General features: G+C 45.2%; 1 protein-coding gene across 1 annotated transcript in view; it reads left to right on the top strand.

Moving 5' to 3' along the window:
* Nucleotides 1-22632, top strand: part of ADSS2 (adenylosuccinate synthase 2) — a 119065-nt gene extending 96433 nt beyond the window's left edge. Inside the window, exons 9-13 of the mRNA XM_056566957.1 lie at nucleotides 649-803; nucleotides 3812-3936; nucleotides 4010-4107; nucleotides 14677-14826; nucleotides 22422-22632. Of these exons, the coding sequence (XP_056422932.1) occupies nucleotides 649-803; nucleotides 3812-3936; nucleotides 4010-4107; nucleotides 14677-14826; nucleotides 22422-22474 (581 nt within the window). The 3' untranslated portion in view covers nucleotides 22475-22632. The remainder of the gene's footprint in view (nucleotides 1-648; nucleotides 804-3811; nucleotides 3937-4009; nucleotides 4108-14676; nucleotides 14827-22421) is intronic.
* Nucleotides 22633-23394: the final 762 nt, after the last annotated feature.

Consider the following 23394-nt stretch of genomic DNA (forward strand, 5'->3'; position numbering starts at 1 on the left):
AGTGAGGACGGCGTGCTGCACGTGCTCATTTTATTTCTATGGGAGCGCCAAAAAGAGATGTATATTTTACAAATTTGTTTAAACCTTCTGCCACCAATTGATTTGACAGCAGGGGAGTAGGTGTAATGGCAATATCTCGACTAGTATATAAACAGTGAAAAAATAGGAGAACTGGCTCACTGCATAGGACTTGTAGTCCAAAGTGGGTGCTCTGTTCCTCAGGTCATGACTCTCAACCGTGCATTCAGCATATTCCAAAGTAATAGATGCGGCACTCGAAAATAGTAAAAAGCTCTGTCTTTATTCACCCATCAAATTTACAACACGTGCAACATTTCAGCCTTACAATTAGGCTTTTCTCAAGCTTGAGAAAGGCCTCATTGTTAGGCTGAAACCTTGCACCTGTTGTAATTTTGGGTGAATAAAGACAGAGCGTTTTGCTATTTTGGAATATATTGACTAAAGTATATTTTTCTTTTGTTTCTTGTTGAAGAACGTTAAAACTTTGTGTAGTCGAACAGCTAATTTTTATATTTAGGTTGTGGTACAGATACTTTTAGTTTTACACTGTAAGAAATTGAATGCATTTTTTAACACCAGGAGATTGAAACTTGTAATGGAACTTTACAATTTCATAACCTTTTTCAGGCACCTATCCCTTTGTGACTTCTTCAAATTGCACTGTTGGTGGAGTTTGTACAGGCCTTGGCATTCCACCTCAAAGCATTGGGGATGTTTATGGAGTGGTTAAAGCTTACACTACTCGAGTTGGTATTGGTGCCTTTCCGACTGAGCAAAATAATGTAAGTTCCTAGATATATTTACTTGTTAGTTGGCTCCTTGGGAGTAAATTGATATAATTTGGGGGGGCTGTAAGAAGTATGGAGTTGTTTGTTTCTCTTTCAGCTCCATTGGGGGACACAGACCTTGGGTATATGCTGTTGTTGCTAGGAGACTTGACACTATGGAAACCAAAATGTCAGCTCCTCCCAGCAGGATATACCCGCCTACAGAGCCTGAGGTAATCAGTTTAAGCTTAGTGTCGCAGGAGATGGACACTAGTCTAACTTTTTTATTTATTTTTTCAGATAGGGACGTTTAGTTTCTTATTTCCTTTTATTTTCCTGTTTTCAGGTGGGGAACATAGCGTTCACTGTTTCCCCATTTGCGATTGAGGGGGCACAGACATCGTGGATGTACTGTCAACCCCCCTCTCGCCAACGGCCAGCGCCTGGGGTTGAACCTCACGGGTCCGGGTCCCCCACTTTTCCCTGCTTGTCACGCTTTTCAAGCCCGGCATGATGCAGGTGACTAAAAGCTGGCTGAAGGCTTCATCAGGAAGACTTCATTAGGTAAGTTCTTCTGACTAAGGTGAGTATATTTCCCCCCTTTTTTATTAGGTACTAGACTCTCAACAGCTGGAGGCACCCTTTTTTCTATAAGGGTTTATGGGACTGGCCAGGAGGGGTTCTACCCTCCCTTTTTACTCTATGGGGGGGAAGTTTTTATTGGGGTGAGCAGTGGCATTTATATATTATGCGGGCATGTGTGTGTTTGGTGCACAGTAAGTATGAGGCGGCTGTCCTCTGCAGCCGCGGCGTATCTGTTCGGCGGTCCTTCAGCCCGGCTACATAGACATTTTTACTTTCATTTTCGGCAGTGTTCTGCCGACGGCGTTCGCCCGCTCTGCTTTTCGCAAGCGTAATAAGGGTGTTCCTCTGAATCATCCCCGGGGGCCTTCGGACAAGTACGGGCGTTCCCATCATAGGTCTCGCCCTGCTACCTCAGCTTATCACAAGCATCCCTCTTCCAGAGGACGCTCCCACAGTCACCACTCTGTATCCAGAGCTGCATACCCTGGTCAGTCTCTTCCTCATCTAGGGCCACTTCTACTTGTTCCCATTCAACTGGAGAGCTTGTGGATGAGGTTTCCGAATCAGCAACAGTCTCAGAGGACCGATCGGATTCTGCCGACACGGTGAACTCATTGGGTTCGGCCATAAGAGACACCTTTCATCTAGAGGACCCAGGAACTTCGGACGTGGCTCCAGAAGTTGCCTTTCATCGTGACTGACCTCTTCCAGGGCTGCCTCACCTCGTTCTCATTCACCTGGAGAACTTGTGGTCTGCTTCCATGCGCAGCCGCTGTGCTGCCTTTGCCACAAGCTACCTGGTAGCCCTCCTTTGCTCCATGTGGCTTATAGCCTGGAATGCGGACATAGCCTTCAAGAAGTGAGGCGACGGGCAGAAAGAGTTCCTTATACCTCTGGATAAGGCTCGAAGAACCACTCTCCATCGGAAGTCCTCCTCCTTCCGGTCCTGCGGACCTTTGGTACCAACAAGGGTCCAGCCAGGTGCCTTCTCCGGGAGAGGGCTTCCTCCTTCCTGAACCGTCCATCCCGAAGGTCGGCTAACCGTTCCGGCTGTTTGACGGCCCCAGCAGGCACCCGTAGGCCTACCTCGGCCTGAGGGGTCGCCCCCACCCGGGTGGCTGGTCGTCTTACTCTTTCGGGATGTCTGGACACGCACTTTTCCCTTCCAGTCAGGTTTGTCCCAAGGGCTGGCTCTAAGCTCACCTTTAGGGTCAAAGTTCGGCCCTTTTTTTTCATTTTTAAAAGTCCTCTGGCGTTCAATTCTCAGGTCCAGACCTGCCTTAGGGAGTGGCACACACTGCCCCTCCTTCTCGGTCCCCTTCTCCCCCTTGGGGCTTACACTTGGTCTTAAGGCGCTCCTTTTGTACCTCTCAAGGACGTTCCTCTTCGCCTCCTTCCCTGGAAGGTGGCGTTCCTTATTTCTATTACCCCTGTTAGGTGGGTGTCAGAGTTGGCAGTTTTCTCCTACCGTTCTGCCTTCCTGTATACCAGGACAATTGGTTTTCCGTACAGGTCCGTCCTTTTTACCTGAGATGGTTTCGATTTTTTTCATCTCAATGAGCACATCGTCCTGCTGTCTTTTTGTCCGACTCCTTCTCATCCCAGGGAGTTTGCTTCACAAACTGGTTGTGGTGAGGGCTGTTCGGACTTCTGTCACTTCCTTTCAGCAGTGTGACTCCTTTTTTTGTTTCTTCCGCAAGGTCGTCATACAGGACGACCTGCTTCTACTGCCACCATTTTTCGGTGGATCCGGTCTGCTTACCACTACAAGGGGAAGATTCCCCCTTCCAGGTTTTGGCTCATTTCGCCCGTTTTTCGGGGCATCCTGGGCCTTTCTCTTCGTGGCTTCGGCCTTGCAGTTCTGTACAGCGGCCCGTGGCCGTCTTTGCTCTTTCACAAGGGTCTACCAGATTCAGCTGATGCTTCTCTGGGCCGTAAGGCGTTGCAGGCGGCGGTGGTCCATCCGTTCACCTGACTGATTCTTTACCCACCCAAGGGACGGCTTTGGTACGTCTCAAGGTCTGTGTCTCCCAATGGAGCCGAAAGAGAAAAAGGGATTTTTGTCTTACCGTAAAATCCTTTTTCTCGGACGATCCATTGGGGGACACACCTCCCGCCCTTTCTTTGGTGTTCCTGTGTTTGGTTACCTGTCCGAGGATGTGTTCAGTTATTTTTTGTTCTAGTTGCCTCGGACTGGTCTTGGTTCTCTACCTCTTGGTCATCTCCTCCTACTGCTTGGTGACTAAACCGATTACCTCAGGCTCTGTAGGCGGGTATATCCTGCTGGGAGGAGCCGACTTTTTGGTTTCCATAGTGTCAAGTCTCCTAGCAACAGCAGCATATACCCAAGGTCTGTGTCCCCCAATGGATCCTCCGAGAAAAGGATTTTATGGTAAGACAAAAATCCCTTTTTATATACTGTCCATTTTTCTTATTAGGAAATTGGAGATATTCTCCAAACTCGAGGCCATGAGTTTGGAGTTACCACTGGAAGGAAGAGAAGATGTGGATGGTTAGATCTAGTTTTGCTCAGATTTGCACACATGATCAATGGATTTACGGCGTAAGTAGTTTGTACAAAATGCACATTATCATACGTGCAAAAATGTTGTTAATTAATAAATGTTTCATTGTAGGTTGGCACTTACAAAACTTGATATTTTGGATGTCTTTACGGAAATTAAAGTAGGGGTTTCCTACAAATTAGATGGTGTAAAAATACCTCACTTCCCAGGTAAGCTTGCCTTTCACTCAGAAAATAAAATATAATGGCAAACTATGACAGAGAAATGAACCTGAGAGGTGTGTGTTCATGGATCACATGTGAAGAAAAGCTGCCCTGAACTAATTGATAGTTATAAGTCCCTAAGATATTTGTGGGCTTAGGGTATCACATTGGCTGGCATTTATCATTGTAGGTGTAAGTGAAGCATTTTTCTACACTTTTTTTTTTTTGGTGTGTTTGTGTGCGCGCTGGTAATGTGTAGGAGCATCAAATTTATTAAACGGTCGCAGAGCATTTGATAAATTTTGTGCAGGTATGCATTTTCTGAAATTTCTCTCTTCACATACACCAAAAAAGCAGAGTCTGGGCTGGTGAAGTTTGAGACTTTTCAGTGGCTTTGCGCCTTTTTTGCACCTTTTCACAAAAAGGCGCAGTTCATAAACTCTTCCATATCATGTGTATTGCAACTCAAAACCAGCAGAAATGTATAAACCAAAAGGCACAAATAAACCCTACTTGCGCCTTTTTGTAGACACACAAAAGTCTAAAGACAATGTTAAATGTCGGGCATTAAAATTGCTGCATTTCTGCAACCTCATATACATTCAATAATTGCAAGAATTAAATCAATAGGGGTGCATTTATCATTGCTGGTAAATCATTTACTGAAAATTCTATAATATATATATTTGGCCACCAAATTTGCAAGCTAAGTACCTCACTGTTTCATAATTTCATATTTTCATTATGCTTCACAAAAAAAAAAAAAAGAAAAAAATGCAAGTCCGTGGTTAAGAATAACTACTGTCATGCCAAGAAGTGATAGATTTGCTTACGGTCACTTTAAGTACATGGAGCATTTAACTACTCTGTGCTACTGTAGTACAACCCAGTGACACTTGAAGTATAAATTTCCAGTGTCAAATGCAGCTGAGTTAACAAATAGCCAGTTACTCTACTCACGACAAGTTTGGCATCAGCAACCTAAAAAAAATTAGTCTGAGAATATATATTGTGTGTAAATATAGAGCACTTTACAGTTTTGTTTCTGGAAGTCCTAAGTTTTTTATACAATTAATAATTTGCATAATTAACATATTTCTCCCATTGTATAAATTCCCTGTCAACAGATCGATTTCTACATGACACAAGCAACCTTCCAATATAGGTTTACAAAAAGATTGTTTTATTGATAATTTACTATTTTAATATTCCAGTAGGTCAGTTTTTACATACACAAAGTTGCTTGTGTGTGCGCATTCATTGTGATGGCTTTAGAAGCTTCTGATGGGCTAATGTCAATTAGCCTATCAGCCAAGATAATAAATAAGCATAGACATCAGAAAAAGAATTGTGAACCTTTACAAGTCTGGAACATCCTCCTCATGAACAATTTTCTGATAACTTCTTAAGCTACCAACCTTCATTCATGTATTCAAATAATGGGATTCAACATCATGGGACCTCAGAGCCATCATGCCTTTCTGGAAGAAGGTGTTCTGTCTCCTAGAGATGAACGAGCTTTAAGTGCAAAAATACGAATCAGTTAAAGAACTACTCACTATGTGCAGACGCTGGAGAAAACAGGTACACTGGTAGTTACAGTATTAGTAAAACTGGTCCTATGACCTGAATAGCCTTATGGCAAGGAAGAAGCCACTGTTCTGGAACCACCCTTAAAAGCAAGGTTACAGTTTGCAGCTTCCTATGGGATAAAGATATTTCTTTCTTGAAACATGTCATCTGAACTTATGGAATTTAAAACTGATCTGTTTAGTCCTAGTGACCATAATGTATGGAGGAGTTTACAAGACAAAAAACACCATCCCAAAACAACCATCCCAACCCAAGCCTGAGGGTTGCAGCATCATGTTGTGAAGGTGCATTGTTGGAGGAGAGACTTGTTTACTATACAAAATTAGATGGCATTATGAGGAATGTAATGATCAGCAGATACTGGCTGCGGAGTAAAGCAGTTTTGGAAACAGACCGCAATATTGAAGGTACTATGTGTCGTTTTACTATAACGGATATTGAACAGTGTCTGCAGATCATAACTTCATGATGAACAGGTTTCTTTTAAGGACAACAAAATGAAGGTAATGGAGTAGCTGTCACAAATCCCATAGAAAATGTATGGGCAGAACTAAAAATGCATGTGTAAACAAGACCTAAAAACCTTTCTTTCACAAGGTATGGGTCAGAATTCCATTGTGGAAGACAAAGCTACCAAATATTAAAGTTCATGTAAACTTTTGATGCACTGGGAAATCTCTAGTAGCATTCTGACACTTATGTTAGTAATCTAGAAACAATCTATGATTAGTCAAAAAAAGACAATCTGGTCCATCTAGTCTGCACTTTATATTTTACTTTTGGATAAAATATTTTCTCATATTGATTCTGATATAGACACCACAACCCCCCCCCCCCCCCCCTTCCCAAACTAACCTTCGGTTTTACCCTCTTTGTTCTTGTGTGTGGTTAGTTATTAAAGATGTCTAATCGTGGTGGTCCTGCTGCTGGGGACACCCACGATCTCTCAGCTGCACCAACTTGTCATGAGCCTCACGGGGCAAAGATCGCTCAGTGTCAGACTCCCGATATAGGGGCCAGAGTATCGTGACATCACGGCTCCGCCCCCTTGTGAAGAGAAAAAAATCTGTATTTCAGGAATTATCAATAAAATGTATTACTTATTTCTATTATACTTATTCTTTTGGGTGTACACTTGTTTTTGGTTGGATATTTCAATACTAGGTAGCACCCCTGGTTACATACATGGTGTAGCAGAGCCCCCATATTTTTCTCTTTATCTTAGCTCTCAGCACTTTGGCCCCCACCTTCCCAAGACAAACTGGTTTTGCCAGGGACGGCCTGTTCAGGTAATCACCAGCTGAGGTGGGACATTGCTGTGGCTGGTGAGTGCCTGAGTGGGCCGTCACTGACGAGACTAGTTGGCCTAAGAAGGGGGTGGCCAGAGTGTTAAAAGTAAAATGAAAAAGACAAGCCATGTTCTGGAGATCGTGTGGGTAAGTGAATACATTTAACCCTTTCCCTTCCCAGGAGTACCCATATGTCCTGCCTATTCTCTGCTTTGCAGGACCCGCTGAAGGAGATTCATGTGGGAGCCAGCTGTCAGTCACAGCTGGGATAATGCAATGATCGAGATTGCACATGTCTTAGCAATTTTAACCCTATAGATCCTTTGGGCAGTACTGATCATTGCATCTATAGGATTGACAGGGGGCTCTTCTGTCCCCTATCAATGTGGGGTACTATGGCAGCAAGAGTTTTTATCCTGAATGTAGGCCCCTGCCCCTCTTCTTTTTGACACATGCATCCTGGGTTGTTACTGTCCGAGACGGTCTTAAAGGTCCTAACAGTATCCCACGCTGACTACTGGGTGCATAATGCTGAACACCCGGATACCCTGGTCCAGTGGGATGCATCTAAGGCGACAGTGAGGGGGGGCTTTCATTATAGGAGTGGCGTGACAGAGGATGGTGCAGGCAGCCAAGGAGAGGGCCCTTCAGTCAGATCAGTGCATTGGAGACGGAGGTAGTCCGAAATCTGTCTCCTCATACTAAACGTGCTTGGGCGAATGCGCAGAGGGCTTTAATAGCTTGCCCTTCCTTACGAGTTTATCACTTTCCCCTATCGGATGCCCAAGCTTCTGCTTTTGATGCCCCATGTACAGAGGAGGAAGTTGCCCTGGCCAATTGGGCCTTGCCACACGGAAAGACTCTGTGTTCCAATGGGTTGGATAGGGGTTAGTACAGGATGAACAAGGAGACTTAGGCGTCAGGCGATCCTACTTAACCGGTTAACGACCATGGACGTCTATACTCGCGTTAACTGGGTAAGGCCGGCTATTAACCCTTTAGATTGCCATTGTCAAAGCTAACAGCAGCATCTAAAGGTGCGTTTAATCCCATCCCTGGTGGTCCAGTGGGGTGGATGCCCCCCCAGGCTTTATCAATGGAGCGCAGAGCGCATAGATCAATGTGGTTTTATGGAACCGCATTGATCTGTATGAGGAATCAAATGGTTCCTCCTAAAAAAAAAATTATAATAATAATAAAAAAATAAGAAGTTATTAAAAATTGAAATCATCCCCCTTTTCCAAAATTCCATGTAAAAATATAAACATAATAAAAATATACACATGTGGAATTGCCACGTGCGTAAATGTCCGAACTATAAAAAAAAAAATCGTTAATTAAACCGTACGGTCATAAAAAATAGCTGTCACGCACCCTCTCATAGGCTTGCATTGAGGGGGCGGAGTGTGACATCACATGGGGCGTGGCCGTGACTTCACAATGCTCCGGCCCCCGTGATCGACAGTAATCAAACCCGGAGCGAACACACTCCGGGGACTGATTATAATGGAGTGCTGCGTGCAAGATCACAGGGGTTCCCAGTGGCGTGACACCTGTGATCAGGCATCTTATCCCCTATCCTTTGGATAGGGGATAAGATGTCTTAGCGCCGGCGTACCCCTTTATGTGTAGAGGACACTGTAGGGGATATTTTTAGTTTTTTTGTTCCATTGCTTTTTTCAGGAGTTAAAAATGCCTGAAGCAAGCAGAAATGCCCAAAAGAATTGACCTATCATTTTTATCAGGGTGGTTCCAGCTTATTGATTGATGTTTTTTTTTGTTTTTAAATGGAAGAGTGAAACATTTTTCTCGGTCGCTTTTCATTGGGGAACACCTTACTGATGGGTATATGCTCTTGCCACTAGGAGGCGCTGACACAAGGAAAAAGTAAGCTCCTCCCTGGCAGGATATACCCACTTTATCAGTTTTAGCTAGTGTCAGCAGGAGGCAAGACACAGGTCTGGGAGCTCCCCAGGCTTGGTCTTTTTTTTTTTTTTCCCTGGTTTCCCCCCCCCCCCCCCCCCTAGTTTCTGTATAAAGTTTAGGTTTTCTTTCCCTTTTTGTTGTTTTCTCTAGCATGGAGCAAATGGAGCATGGCGCTGCTTGATTCCCCTACTAGCGAGCTAGGCGCATGGTGCATTGCTGGATGGGCCGTTAACCCCTCCTCGCCAACAACCAGTGCCTGGTGGTGTACCCTGGGTCCAGCTCCCTTGTTTGCCAGCTGAACTGGCTTAAGGCAGGTGGCTCCTCTTCCACACTCTCACTCTCTGCGGGGGCCGGTGGAGCTCCGTTGGCACAGCTATTTTTGCTCCCGTGGAAGTAGCCTGGCGAGAGCTCATGTTTCCTGGCCTTCTACTGTCCCCCACCTCTGAGCTGTGCGGCAGCTTAGCAGGCGCTTCTACAGCACGCTGCTATGAGTTGTCGCTGCTCCAGGGGCTTTCTGTCTGCCTACATAAGAGGTTCCGTGGACACTTTGCAGGGCCCCATGCTCCCTTCCAGCTACATTATGGCATAATACTTTTACACAAAATACAAAAAAAAAATCTTCCTTGGTCACTCAGACCATTTGGTGTGGTTTAGCACCCTCTTGTGGCCAATATGTGTATTGCATTCTGATTTCTAGGGCCATATCTGTTCTCATCAGTTTAATGTCTGCGGGGTTCTTTCTTAGGGTCTATATTGGGGGCTGCTTCATTTGTCACCCTGGAAGGTGACCTGCTATACACAAGACATGAGCTGCTTTAGGTACTCTGGCATCCCTAATCCTGCATTGTTGCTCACTGTCATAGAGCATATACAAACCACCGTGGCGGGTTGTTGCCAGGGAGTCACGTACCCTTGTAAACTACCGGGGGATATATTCATGCAATCTGTTCTCTCCTACCACTGAGTGCCATACAATGTGCAAACTCTTTTGCATTCCTAGCAGAAGCTCAGATTTCTTTTGAGATTCCTCATCTGTCAGGTCTGCTGGCCACTCATCCTGGGGTTGTTCTTGGCATGTCATGCTATATGATTCCCTTCTCCACAGGCTACTGCTTCTGCGGCATCCAGCGCAAGGTCTCCATGGGAATGTTCCTGTGTGGGAATGGATTGGACCAGATATCATTATGCCAGACAGTGGAATCTCCTGTCACTCATTTCACAGCTGCCGCGTCTGGCACTCTGGTACCCCACTGCTGGCGCAAGGTGTCTGAAGGATATGGACCCATACCAGTAAGCCAGGCAGTGCTCTGCATGGTTTCCTACACTGCCTGCACTTTAAATGGTTAAGTTGCCCGCTGCCTAACGCTTTAAATTAATGAGATGCGAGCTGCGGCAAGCTGTCACCTCCCCCTGTAAGCACTAAAAGCCTGGCTTTTAGCGCTTGCAGGAGGAGGTGACAGCTTCCGGCTCGCAACTTAATTGTTTCCAGCACCACGGCCGGTGTGGGGTGGAATTTTGCAACCTCACACCGGCATCTCCTTCATTTAAAGCGCAGCGGCCGGCATCTAATTCATTTAAAGCGCAGGGGGGGGGATATACCGGTAACTTGCAAAAATACAGTGATATGCATTTTTGGTCATACTGCAAGCACTACCCCACTGCTGTGCACGGTATACCTAGAACTGATCCAGCGTGTCCTACAGACCCCATACGGGATGTCAGGGATGAATCCCACGGCTCCTCAGCCTCCCCCTATCTCCCAGGGAGGCGGGGTTTCTATCAAAGTCTCCTAGGCCTCCCACCTACGACAAGGGGCATAGTTATTGCCTCAAACACTTGGAGGTGTTCTTGTTCAGCCAGACTGTTGTCAGCAAGGTTTCCGCCGCCACCAGTCTCTGATCCCAGGGCCGCTGCGGACATAGCCAGGTTTCCCGTACCTCACTGCTGGGTGAGGGATCTGGAGGAGGGTCCCTACAGGTACACAGGATTGATGCCAGTCGGACAGTCATTCGTCTGTGTGGTTTTCTACACCACCAGGTCGTCCGTTGGATAGGCCGCACTCCAGTACCTCGCTTTCTGTGGAAGGTTGGATGGAGTGACCCTGTGTGCTCGGAATACCGTACCAGTCAGCCAGACAGTTTTCCGCATGGCTTACTAATACGTCAGGTCAACTACCATACACTTTCCACACAGTGGACGGTAGTTTAGTTAACCCACTGCCATGTGTAGTTCCGAGCAAGACACCCCATGTTGTTCCATGGGCCTTATACAATGCATCACATACTGGTTTGCAGGGTTCCCTACTTTACCAGGTCCCTCTCTGCATACCTGCTACTCTCTGATGGCAGGTATCTCACTTCACTGTGTGTTTTTGTTTGCAGGACCCGGAGGTGCCATGGTCCCTATGCCACATAGCCAGGCTGTGTCTGCATGGTTTTCTAATCCACCGGATCACCTCCCCTGTTTTTGCCAATGCCGCGGCTGCAGTCCGGTGTCTCTCTTTCCAGGTTATGTGCCGCTCAGTGTGTCTCTGTGGGTTCATGGGACCTTTTCTACCTGTAACTCAGACTGTCTGCATGTTTCCTGCTCCACATACATTCTTCATCTCTTGTCTGTGCCTGCAGCTCTGGTGTGTGGCACCATTAGGAGATGGGGTGTGGGTTTTTTCTGTAGGTTCCAGGGACTTTGTCAGCAACAGCACTCTGTTCCCCTTTCTAAGATTGCAATGTTGGTCTGCTAAGGGCATTCCTTCCTTCCTCCGGTCTGTTGGAGATCTGCGGTTTCCTTCATCTCTGCAGTCTTGCTACCCCACTGCTACCATGAGGTACCCATGTCTGTGTCCCTACATATGTCAAGGTCACTCTGCACGTGTAGAGCCCACCTTCCTTCTGTTTGGTGGGGTGTGCCTCAGGGCTTAGTGTGATTTTTTTTTGTTTTTTTTTTTGTTTCCCTCACAGGTCTCAGCGGTTGGCACCTCTGTTCTGGCATGGGGCCTGTTGAGGGGGCCACACAATCAGTGCAGCCCCTCCCTAGGGCTCCAGGTATCTTTCCAGGTTTCTGTCCAGAGTGGCTCAGGCACCTTCTCTGTTGCCTTAGTCATCATCCAGAAGAGCATTTGTGTGCTTGTTACTTGCGTTTGTAGTCACGTCTTGTACTTTTGCCCAGCTCCAGGGTGCAGGATTCTGATCCCTCTTGGGCACGATTTGGCTCCTCCATACCATGATGGGTTGTCACAGGGGCCCTGGGGTCTACATCCACCCAGTTCCTGTCCGTGGGGCGGTATCTCCCTGCCCCTACAGTGCCTGGCGCACTTTGCCAACCCCCTTTCCACAGGAGGTACGGGGATCAGGGAGCTTGGCAAGGTCAGTACCTGAGTTTCATCTTGACCACCTCTTGTTTCCCCTCCACTAAGGCGACAATTTCATTGAGCATTTTTCTTCTACCAAGACAGTGCCATCTCTCTGTTCCCACTATATAGGTGGGGTATCAGGCTGGCCCTTTTTTTTTTTTTTTTTTTTTTTTTTTTGCTGAGAGCACTCAGAGCTTTTTTTTTTTTTTTCTTCTGTCTAGGCTAGTGTGCTTACTGTCCACCATTGCAGCCTGGCTCTCTTTCTGTTTCTTGGTTATCTACTGCTACTCAAACACACTTGTCTCTCTCTCTCCTCTGTTGGAGAAGTATATCTTGTATGGCCGGAGACAGCTGGTCTAGCCACGGTCTGGGGTTTGGGTCCTACCGTTGCTCTTCTCCTCCCTCTGCGCAATCTGCGAAAGGTGTGTTCTTCCTTCCCTTTTGACAGTGTCAGTTGTGCTGCACTGCCACCATAGTCTTCTGGAGTAACCTTCCTGTGCCTAGCACCTGAGTGTCCCAGCTGGGTTCCCCTTTGTTGCCCTCTCCATTATCATTCTGGTGATATGTTTCTTTGGAGTGCTTTGGTCCGCCTGGACCTCTGGGTTCCTTGACCAGTTAGTCTTCTTGACTTGGATCCTGTCCTAGGATGCTGTGGCGTGCCTTCCTTTCAGGTGGCTCTCCTGGTTCTTTGGGCCTTAGTGATTGAGGTCTCGGGCATGTGCAGTGATCTGGCCCAGACTCCACCGCGTTCCCATTTGGTGGGGCGGTCTTTCTGTACTTCACTTCTCCACTTCATGTCTCAACATGGAAGTTTGTCGCCTGGTGAGTTTCGCGCACGTCTGTTTTCCCTTACTCTTCAGGTGTGAGTCTTCCAGGAGACTCTGGATCCTCTAATTTCCACGTTCGCTTCTTGTCTGTTTGATTTTACGGGTTTGTCTTCCAGGCGATTCAGACACCTCCAGTGTCCAAGTGGTTCTCTGGGGTCCAAGATGGCCCCTTTTCAGGGCATTCCATGCCATTCTTCCTTTGGGGTCCATGTCCTCCCAAGTTAGAGGGCATTCCGGTCATCCGGATTACTCCAGTCCAGCTACTGTCGCCTTCCGGGTGCCTACAGGGGCCCCCTGGGGGCTCGTCCACAGGCCTTGTGGACACATGAGTTCGGTCTCGGGACTTATTCCCTTTCTCTGGTGTTTTTTTTCCCAACCTAGGGGTCTGCTTTGGTACGTCCCATCAGTAAGGGGTCCCCTAATGAAGAGCGCCTGAGAAAAGGAGATTTTTTTTTTTTTGTACTCACTGTAAAATCTTTCTCGTAGCCTTCATTGGGGGACACCGCACCCACCCTTTCTTCAATTTTTGTCCGGATTTTCTTTTCCGGTTCTTGTTTTATTTATTTATTTTATTTTTTTCCTGGATTCCTTTCTAGGGTCCTTCGGACATATATTTGTTGGCTTCTCCTACTCCTTCTCCTCCTTTGTGAAAAAACTGATTACCTCACTGCAGGTGGGCGGGTATATCCTGCCAGGTAGGAGACGACTTTTTTCCCTAATGTCAGCGCCTCCTAGTGGCAGGAGCATATACCCATCAGTAAGGTGTTCCCCCGATGAAGGCTATGAGAGATTTTACGGTGAGTACCAAAAAATCTCCTTTTTTAGGCAAAACGTGCTTTCCTTCCTGGCTTCACTTGTTGACTCATTTTGCCCCTAAATCCTTCTATTTTATCATTAGCACAAAACTATTATGAAACTCTTCTAGCGATTGTGCTTTATTTCACATTTTGTCCTTTTTATTGTTTCAACATTTATCTAACAGATCCACAGAGCTTTCCAGGGATTAAGTGAACATCTCAATATCTTATCTATGAACTCTTTTATTTTGATACTGTTCATAGGCTTTGCTGAAGCACAAATCCACCTTCATCTGGTGCATTTGTAACATAGTAAAAGAAATTTAGATTGGCTTCACATGATCTGCCCTCAAAGCCATGTTGGTTTAGGTCCAACTAATTGTTGTTTTTTTTAGTGTTTCTAACAAACTAGGAGATGGAATGTGTACTAGGATTAAATGTCAAGAATTTTGAAAGATTTTACTGAATGTCAGACGTATGTAAACTTATGACTTCAACTGCGTATATATGTGTTGGTAGATATATCAATTGATTTAGCATTTTTTTCAGATACGGTTAAACCAGCTGCTGGGGATAACTCTACAAAAAAGTTAAATTGGAATAGAGTATTGATACAAACTGTGCTATGTAAAAGTAATATTAAAATGTTTAAGTCAGGATAGAAAATATTGCTCCGTAAAGTGACTGCTCTGTGGCATTAGTGTGTGCTATCAATATGTGCATGGTCTTCTATTCAATATAATGTATTTTCATCCATTCAGACTTAATAGTTCTTTCTTTGCAAATATTTATAGCAAATCAAGAAGTTTTAAATAGAGTTGAGGTTGAATATGAAACACTCCCTGGATGGAAAAGTGACACTTCTAATACCAGAACGTTTGAAGATCTGCCTGAGAATGCAAAGAAATATGTCCATTTTGTAGAAGAATCGCTTGGAATACCAAGTAAGAAGTGAACTAGATTTATTACGTCTACAGGTGGCCTAACTTAACTGCATTTTGACTTTCTGTGTTGGTTACAGTCTTTTTTTTAAAATGGTTATAGTAGTACCTTTCCAATACAGGGTACTACTACCTTTATATCTGAAGACAGAGTGCAGCGCTCAGAGGGGGCGGATAACTCCACGTCGCTAGGACGTGGAGTAGAACAAAATGCATGTGCAAGAAAGGCCGGTGGGTTTCGGGCGTCTGCCTCCGGAACCCAAAGTAAGACTGCCGGCGGGGGAACCCGCCTGCAGAGCGCAACAAAGGAGGTCAATTACAAGACTTTACAGAATGCTAACTGAGTGAACCCTTTTAGAAACTCTTGGTCACCCACACTATAACCCAGTGTATTAGGTTTAGTATGGGTGAACTCGGTGAGTTTTCCTTTAAATAACTGTGTACCATGCTGAATAATTGTTTTATAGTTGTTACAAACTTAGCACTACCTTTTTTTGTATACGTTTTTATTTCTGTGGCAACATCTGGTCCACGTGGTCGTGTTGCATGTCACGGATGAGGGCTGGGCGAGCCACTTCCCCTTGTCAATCCTAAAGATGCAGGGGTCAGTACGTCCCACAACATCTTTTGGGTTAAAACTACCAAGACCGTGATCTGTCTCGGCAGCTGCAGTGTGATTTTGGTTATGACTGACAGCTGGCTTCCTGCGCCGATCTTCTGTGGGGCGTCCCACACAGGTAGATATAGGTAGTACATATGGGCACATCTTGTCGCTGGAACGTACCCACTGGAAGGATATACCTATACATCCCATAGTATGAAGGTCTTAGTTTACAAGACTCACTCATATGTAAATTAAGATTTATTTTTTCAGCTTTAAGGCTCATTCACACAAGTGTATTTCCTTGCGTGTTTCCCGCTGCAAGTTTGAAAGGGCTGTGCTCTCCACAGCAGATTTTTTGGCAGCAGAATCTCCGCTGCTGAAAATCTGCCGCAGACCCTATTGACTTCTATGGGTTATGCGGCTAGTTTTCCACAGCAGAGGTTTTGCTACCAAAAACGTGCTGCAGTGAGCCCATCCCTTTCAAACTAGCAGTGGGAAACAGGCTTGTGTGAACGCATGTTCTGGGTAGGGTCACAAGTGCCGTATTTTGCTCTGTATGCGCTGCTGCATATTTTCTTACCCATTGAAGTCAATGGGTAGCACAAAACTGCTGATTTTGCTACCCATTGACTTCAATCGGTAGGAAAATATGCAGCAGCAAAATACAGCTCATGTGACCTTCTCTTCAGTGTTTTCACATGTACAGTATCTTGCCCATATTTGACACGCAGGATTTAAAGATGCAGATTTTATTCCACAGAGTTCAATGTAAACTAAATGGCTGAACACCGCAACAAATCTGCAGCTTCAAATGCCCTTAGGATGTAGTTACACCTAAGGTATCCTGCACATATTTGCTGCACAGGATTTGAAACTATAGATTTTATGCTGCATGGTTTTAAATAAACTAAATGACTAAATACACAGCTTTCAATCTGCAGCATCCAATCCTGCGCATCAAACATGTGCAGTACACTGTACATGCGAATAGACCATTAAACATTTTGTCCTCATTGCTATCATAAGACCTGCCCAATGCAACTTTTTTTTCTATGACACTTGAATAGGAAATGTGGTTGGTTTCTCACACACATTATTTTAACCCCGTAACGACGAGCGCCGTAAATGTACAGCGCTACAAAGTGTCACTTTGCGCACAGCGCTGTACATTTACGGCACTGTGTTCCTTGATCATTGCGTCTCCGGACGCAGTGATCGGAACGGGGTGACTGCTGATATCTATCAGCAGCCATCTCGTCATATTGCCCAGGGGGGTCAATTCTGACTGGCGAATCACGGCTTTTCTTGGCTGATCGGGTCTCTGGTGACCCGATAGCCCAGAAAATAGCTGTCAGACAGCCTTGATCATCCTAAAGGATAGGAGCGAGGTGGCAAGGGTGAATCGCAGGGTGGGGACAAAGTTGAGATGCCCGCTCAGGAAATCCGGACAGAGCGGGGCAAAGATGACAGCGGCAGACAGCAGGGGGATCGGCGGCACAGAGTGCGAGTGGCTGTCTGGGCATGCGGGGAGTTGTAGTTTTGCAACATCTGGAGGGCTACAGTTTGGAGACCACTGTCCAGCATGCCAAGACTGTCCAGTTATGCTGAGCGTTGTAGTTCGGCAACATCTGAATGGCCAGATGTTGCAAAACTACATCTCCCAGCATGTCCTTCGGTTTTCCGGGCATGCTGGGACTCGTAGTTTTGCAATAACTGGAGTCACACTGTCAGTTTCCTAACTCAGTGTTACCCAACCAGTGTGCCTCCAGCTGTTGCTTAACTACAACTCGCAGCATGCACTGTCTTGTCAGTGCATGCTGGGAGTTGTATTTATGCAACAGTTGGAGGTTAACCACCGCTCCCCCCCCCCCCCCAAATGTGAACCGGCAGGGGTTTACAGAGAGTTTCCTGCTTTAAGTTTGAGCTGCAGCAAATTTTCCGCCGTAGCTCAAACTCCCAGCAGAAAACTCATTGTGAACCCCCCCCCTGTGTGAATGTACCCTAAAAACACTACACTAACACAAAATAAAGGGTAAAACACTACATATACACCCCCTTACACTGCCACCCCCCAATAGAAATTCTCTCATACGGCAGTGTTTCCAAAATGGAGCCTCCAGCTGTTGCAAAATAACTCTCAGTATTGCAAGACAGCCATTGACTGTCCAGGCATGCTGGGAGTTTTGTAACAGCTGGAGGCACCCTGTTTGGGGAACACTGCCGTGTCCGTCCCTATATAAATCCCTAATTTAGGCCTCAAATGCGCATGGCGCGCTCTCACTTCGGAGCACTGTTGTATTTCAAGGCAACAGTTTTGGGACACATGGGGTATTTCTGTAATCAGGAGAAATTGCCTAACACATCTTGGGGGGCTTTTTCTCTTTTTACCCCGTATAAAAAGGTAAAGTTGGGGTCTACACCAGCATGCTAGTGTAAAAAAATTAAGAGGTAAAAGGAAAAAAGATTTGTAACACAATTTCTCCTGAGTACGGAAATACCCCATATGAGGGTGTAAAGCGATCTGCGGGCACACAACAAGGCCCAGAAGTGAGAGCGCACAATGTACATTTGAGGTCTAAATTGGTGATTTGCACAGGGGTGGCAGAGGGGTGGCAGGATAGTTACAGCGGTTCTGACATAAATGCAAAAAAGAAATCACCCACATGTCATTTTGGAAACTTTACCCTTTGTTACATTCCATGTAGGGTGAAGTGAGCCTTAACACCCCACAGGTGTTTGACAATTTTTTGTTAAAGTTGGACGTGAAGATGAAAAATCTGGTGTTACCCCAAAGTTTTTATTTTCACAAGGGGTAATAGGAGAAAAAGGCCCCCAAATTTTGTAACCCCATTTTTTGAGGATGTAAATACTAGGGATCGACCGATTATCGGTATGGCCGATATTATAGGCTGATAATCACGATTTTGGGCATTATCGGTATCAGCAATTACCTTGCCGATAATGCCCCGCACCGCCCCCACCGCATCGCGACCGCCCCCCCGATCCACCGCGTCGCACCCCCCACCGTAGTGCTGAGCGGTATACCGGTATGGATTTTTGCCCATACCGCTATACCGGTCAGGCCCCTCCCCCACCCTCTGTGTCAATTAAAATAAATAAATAAACTTACCCGTAATGGGGGTGGTCCGGGCCATCCTTCCTTCCTGTAGTGCCCGGCGCCATTCCGGGTGGAGGGTGCACCGGTACGGGCTGTCCTTCTCCGGGGGTCAACTTCTCCACTCCGGGCAGGCTCCGGCCTAGTACGCTGCATAGACGCCACTACGCCGTGACGTCAGGTGCGTCGCTGCTCACGGGCGTCACTGCGTAGCGGCGTGTCTGCAGCGTACTAGGCCGGAGCCTGCCCGGAGTGGATAAGATGACCCCCGGAGAAGGACAGCCCGGACCGGTGCACCCTCCACCCGGAATGCCGCCGGACACTACAGGAAGGATGGATGGCCCGGACCACCCTGACAAATAGGGGAGAGAAGCGGGTGGTGGCGGCGGCCTATGGCACCGCAAAAGCCACTGCAGTGCATTGATTTAAAGCGCCCGCTTTAAATCAATGACCTGCAGCGGTGTCGAGGGGGGATAAATAGCCGATAACTTATACCAGAATATCGGTATAAGTTATCGGCCCTAACCTCCACCGATTATCGGTATTGGCCCTAAAATAACGATATCTGTCGATCCCTAGTAAATACCCCATATGGGGATGTAAAGTGCTCTGCGGGGGAACTACAATGCTTAGAAGAGAAGGTGCGCCCTTGGGCTTTTGGAGAGAGAATTTGGCTGGAATTGAAGGCCATATGCGTTTACAAAGCCCCCATGCTGCCTGAACAGTGTACCCTCCACTGTTCTGGTAACATGTGGGCTTTGCACATGCACAAGGCCCCAGACTTCTATTCCAACCAAATTCTCTCACCAAAAGCCCAATGGCGTTCCTTCTCTTCTGAGCATTGTAGTTCGCCCGCAGAGCACTTTACATCCACATATGGGGTATTTCCATACTCAGAAGAAATGGGGTTACACATTTTGGGGGGCTTTTTCTCCTATTAACCCTGGTAAATATGAAAAATTTGGGGTAACACCAGCATTTTAGTGCAAATTTTTTTTTTATTCTCGCGTCACACATTCGTTAATCACCTGTGGGGTGTTAAGGCTCACTATACCCCTTGTTACGTTCCTTGAAGGGTGTAGTTTACAAAATAGTGTGCCATGTGAGTTTTTTTAGTTTTTTTGCTGTTATGGCACCATGGGGGCTTCCTAAATGAGACATGCCCCCCAAAAAACATTTCTGCAAAATTCGCTCTCCAAAATCCCATTGTTGCTCCATCCCTTCTGAGCCCTCTACTGCGCCGCCAAACGCTTTACATCCACAAATGAGGTATTTCCTTACACGAGAGAAATAGGGTTACACATTTTGGGGGGACCTTTTTACCTATTACCCCTTGTAAAAATGAAAAAATGGGTCTACAATAACAGGTTAGTGTAAAAAAATTAAGATTTAAAATGTTCTCCTATTCCCGTGAAACACCTAAAGGGTTAACAATCTTTCTGAATGGCATTTTGAATACTTTAAGGAGTGCAGTTTTCATAATGGGGTCCATTATAGGGTATTTCTAACATAAAGACCCACAAATTGCAAAAATGCTGCTAAACTAAAAAGCCCTCTAATGTCTTCAAAAAGTAAAAACATGTCAACTTTATGATGCAAACACAAGCTAGACATATTGTATATATGTGAATCAACATATCGTTTATTTGGAATATCCATTTTCCTTACAAGCAGAGAGATTCAAAGGTCAAAAAATGCAAAATTTTCTAATTTTTCATGAAACTTTAAATTTTTTCACTAAGCAATGATGCAAGTATCAAAATGGTCTGCGTCCTTAAAGGGTAGCTCCCACCATCATGTTTTTTTTTTTTTTTTTCTGTCCCTGCCTATTGCCCTTCTATCCCTAACACCCTCCCTGCCTTTATTTATTTATTTTTACTATTTTAAAAATGGCATTTAGTCTGCCTGGTAGTGTGCTCACTACCAGGCAGGCACCACGTCACTGATGCCTGCTGGGGGGCCAACTTCCGCCCCTAGTTCTCCTAACAAGGTGCCTCCAGCTGTTTCACCACTACAACTCCCAGCATGCCCTGAAATCTATTGGCTGTCAGGACAAGCTGGCTGGGAGTTGTAGTGGTAAAACAACTGGAGGCACCCAGGACAGGAGCTTCATGGGGGAAGGAGTGAGTCGGGAGCTGATGCGGGAGGGACGGGTGCAGGGGAGCCTCTTCCTATCGCTCGGTGAGTAACACCCAAACACGCCCCCCATCCGCCCCCCATACCTTGCAGCAGCGCCCCCATCGCCCCCACCACCACCACCACCTTGCAGCAGCGCCCCCCCCCCCCCCCCTGTACCTTGCAGCAGCACCCCCCGTACCTTGCAGGAGCAGCCCCCCGCACCTTGCAGCAGGGCCGTCGGCGAGTGCGGGAAGCCGATGCGCAGCCCTGGCTGTTACTGCGCCTGTGCAAAATTTCGACTGATGCCCTGCCGGAATCAGTCGGAATTTTGCAGTGACTTCACTCCGCACTGCATTCGGCCACTAGGAGGGCGCCCCCTAGTTGCCTGGATTTCAAATTGCTTTTAAAATGTTTTAAAAGCTTTTTTTAAAAAATAAAAGTATATTAGAGATGTTATATTAGAGATGAGATGTACTTAAGTACTACAACATATTAAAAATAGTTTTTCATGACCGTGCCCATTTAAGGGGTTAAATTCACTCCTGGCTTTAACACAATTGGTAAGATTTGGTTGATGTCCAGTTTCAGCTATTATTCTACAGTTTTCTTAGAATATCTATGCTTACAATATAAACTTGCAGTAAATGCAACACTGTAATAAAACTCATGTTTTTTTTTTGTTTATTTTTTTTAAAGATTGCACCTTTTCTATTTGTAGCATAGCTTGAGAATATTGCAATATGCCTAGTCTTCAATGCCTTGCATAAGTTTTCACCCCCTTGGATTTTTCTACATTTTGTGTTAACATTTTAATCTGTGGTTAAACCATATTTCATTGTAATTTTATGTAATGGACCAACACAAAATAGTCCATTATTTGGTAGTGGAAGGAAATATTACATGGATTTTAGAAATATTTACAAATATCTGAAAGGTGTGAGTGCATACGTATTCACCCCCTTCACTGTTTTTGTGTATATGTGTGTTTGGTGGTTTGTTTGTGTTGCTTTAGTTCTGCTCCGGGGGTGGAGCAGTGTCTGCCTATTCCTGTGACTATTACCCCTACCGTGCAAGGGTGACATGAGGATGGCTAGTGTTATGTATGTTCCTTTTTTTTATTCTGTTAATTGCTGTTCCATGTTTCTTGCCTGGGCTCGTGTTGTTGTGGCCCCCCGGAGCCATGGTGTATGTTTTTATTGAAAAATGCAAAATAAATACTTAATAAATAAATACTTAATAAAATAAAAAAAAAGGCCAGCCCAGGTGAATGCATCCAGCAAATGTCCAATAAAGGGTATTTTACACTTACAATGTACTATAGTTTCTTTGAATTAGTTTGTAACAGTAGCTAAATGGCCAAAAAGTTAAAGAGGGTGAAAAATTATGCAAGGCACTTTAGTATAGATTCCTCAATACTCACCTACTTTGAGGCAGATTTATCAAAACCTGTGCAGAGGAAAATTTGACCAGTTTCCCATACCAACCAATTAGATTGCATTATTTTTATTTTTATTTTTCCTTCTCCACAGGCCTTTTTCAAATTTAAGTGGTTGCTTTCAAATTAGGTTGGTATGGGCAACTGGTCCACTTTTCTTCATTCACAGGTTTCAATAAAGCATTTATCAGCTACAACTGTATTCAAACTCTTAAAAATTGCAAGGGGAAGCAGGGTTCTCAGTTATAGTGATCAGTGTGGGCGGCAGCGGATAAGTGATAAAACACTTGCTGGAATGTTTAATTTTTTTTTTCTTTTCTTTGCAGTTAAATGGATTGGCGTTGGGAAATCTAGAGAGTCGATGATTCAATGTTTCTGAGAAAATTAACATTTCTTCTACATGGACCTCATTTTACAATCATAGATTTTGACTTGAACCATGGAGATCTAAGGGAATGGGCATGGGTTGGGAAAAGCAACTTCTTCTTTTTCTGTAACTATGTAATTGGGATATTAAATATTGATGTACTTGTCTTAAGATTGCTTTGTGTCAGTTTTGTTATTTGAATTTAACTTGTAAGGCTGAAAAGAACATATGTTCTTACAGCTCAGCTTGTTATCCTTAAATAAATCCTTAAATGTCCAGAGGAAGAAAAATAAGCCAATCTGTCAAAAAAAAGGAAAAAAAATTGTAATTAGAAATATATTTGCAAACAGGTGGCCATGCTGTAGAGCTGGTTTATAGCTTATGATTGCTGTGACCCCAGATGTAGAGAAGGGGATCGTGGACATGTGTGCTTATAATAACATTGTTCTTACCATTAACTTAAGAGAAAACTAGGTTTGCAGAATATTGCGCAATCCAATATGGCAGCCTAACCATGGTGGTACAGAAAGTCATCATGAACATGTGTGCTAATTTTCACATTGTTCTCGCCAGCAATTTCAAAGAAGACTGTTTGCAGGATAGCCACTGTAGAGGAAAAACAGGGGGTGGCACCACTGGATATATAACAGTCAAGGGGAACAAAATATGTAGCAAGAATGGGAAATATAAGCCAATGCATAAGCAGATGAGGGGTGCAAAAAGCTTTGGAAATCCAGTATGAAGCAAATATCACAAAATAGAGAAAAATAGCTCCAATGCACTCACCTCTAAAAAATGTTTTTCTTTGTCCATTAAAAACAGGCAAAATTCCAGCAGAGTAGAACGATAAAAATGCAGTGGTAGAGCCGGGCATGCACAAGGCAACGGAGCCATTTCGCTGTATTCCCCGCTTCCTCAGGCCAGAGGAAGCT

The sequence above is a fragment of the Hyla sarda genome, chromosome 3 (assembly GCF_029499605.1).
Source record: "Hyla sarda isolate aHylSar1 chromosome 3, aHylSar1.hap1, whole genome shotgun sequence".
Lineage (NCBI taxonomy): Eukaryota > Metazoa > Chordata > Amphibia > Anura > Hylidae > Hyla > Hyla sarda.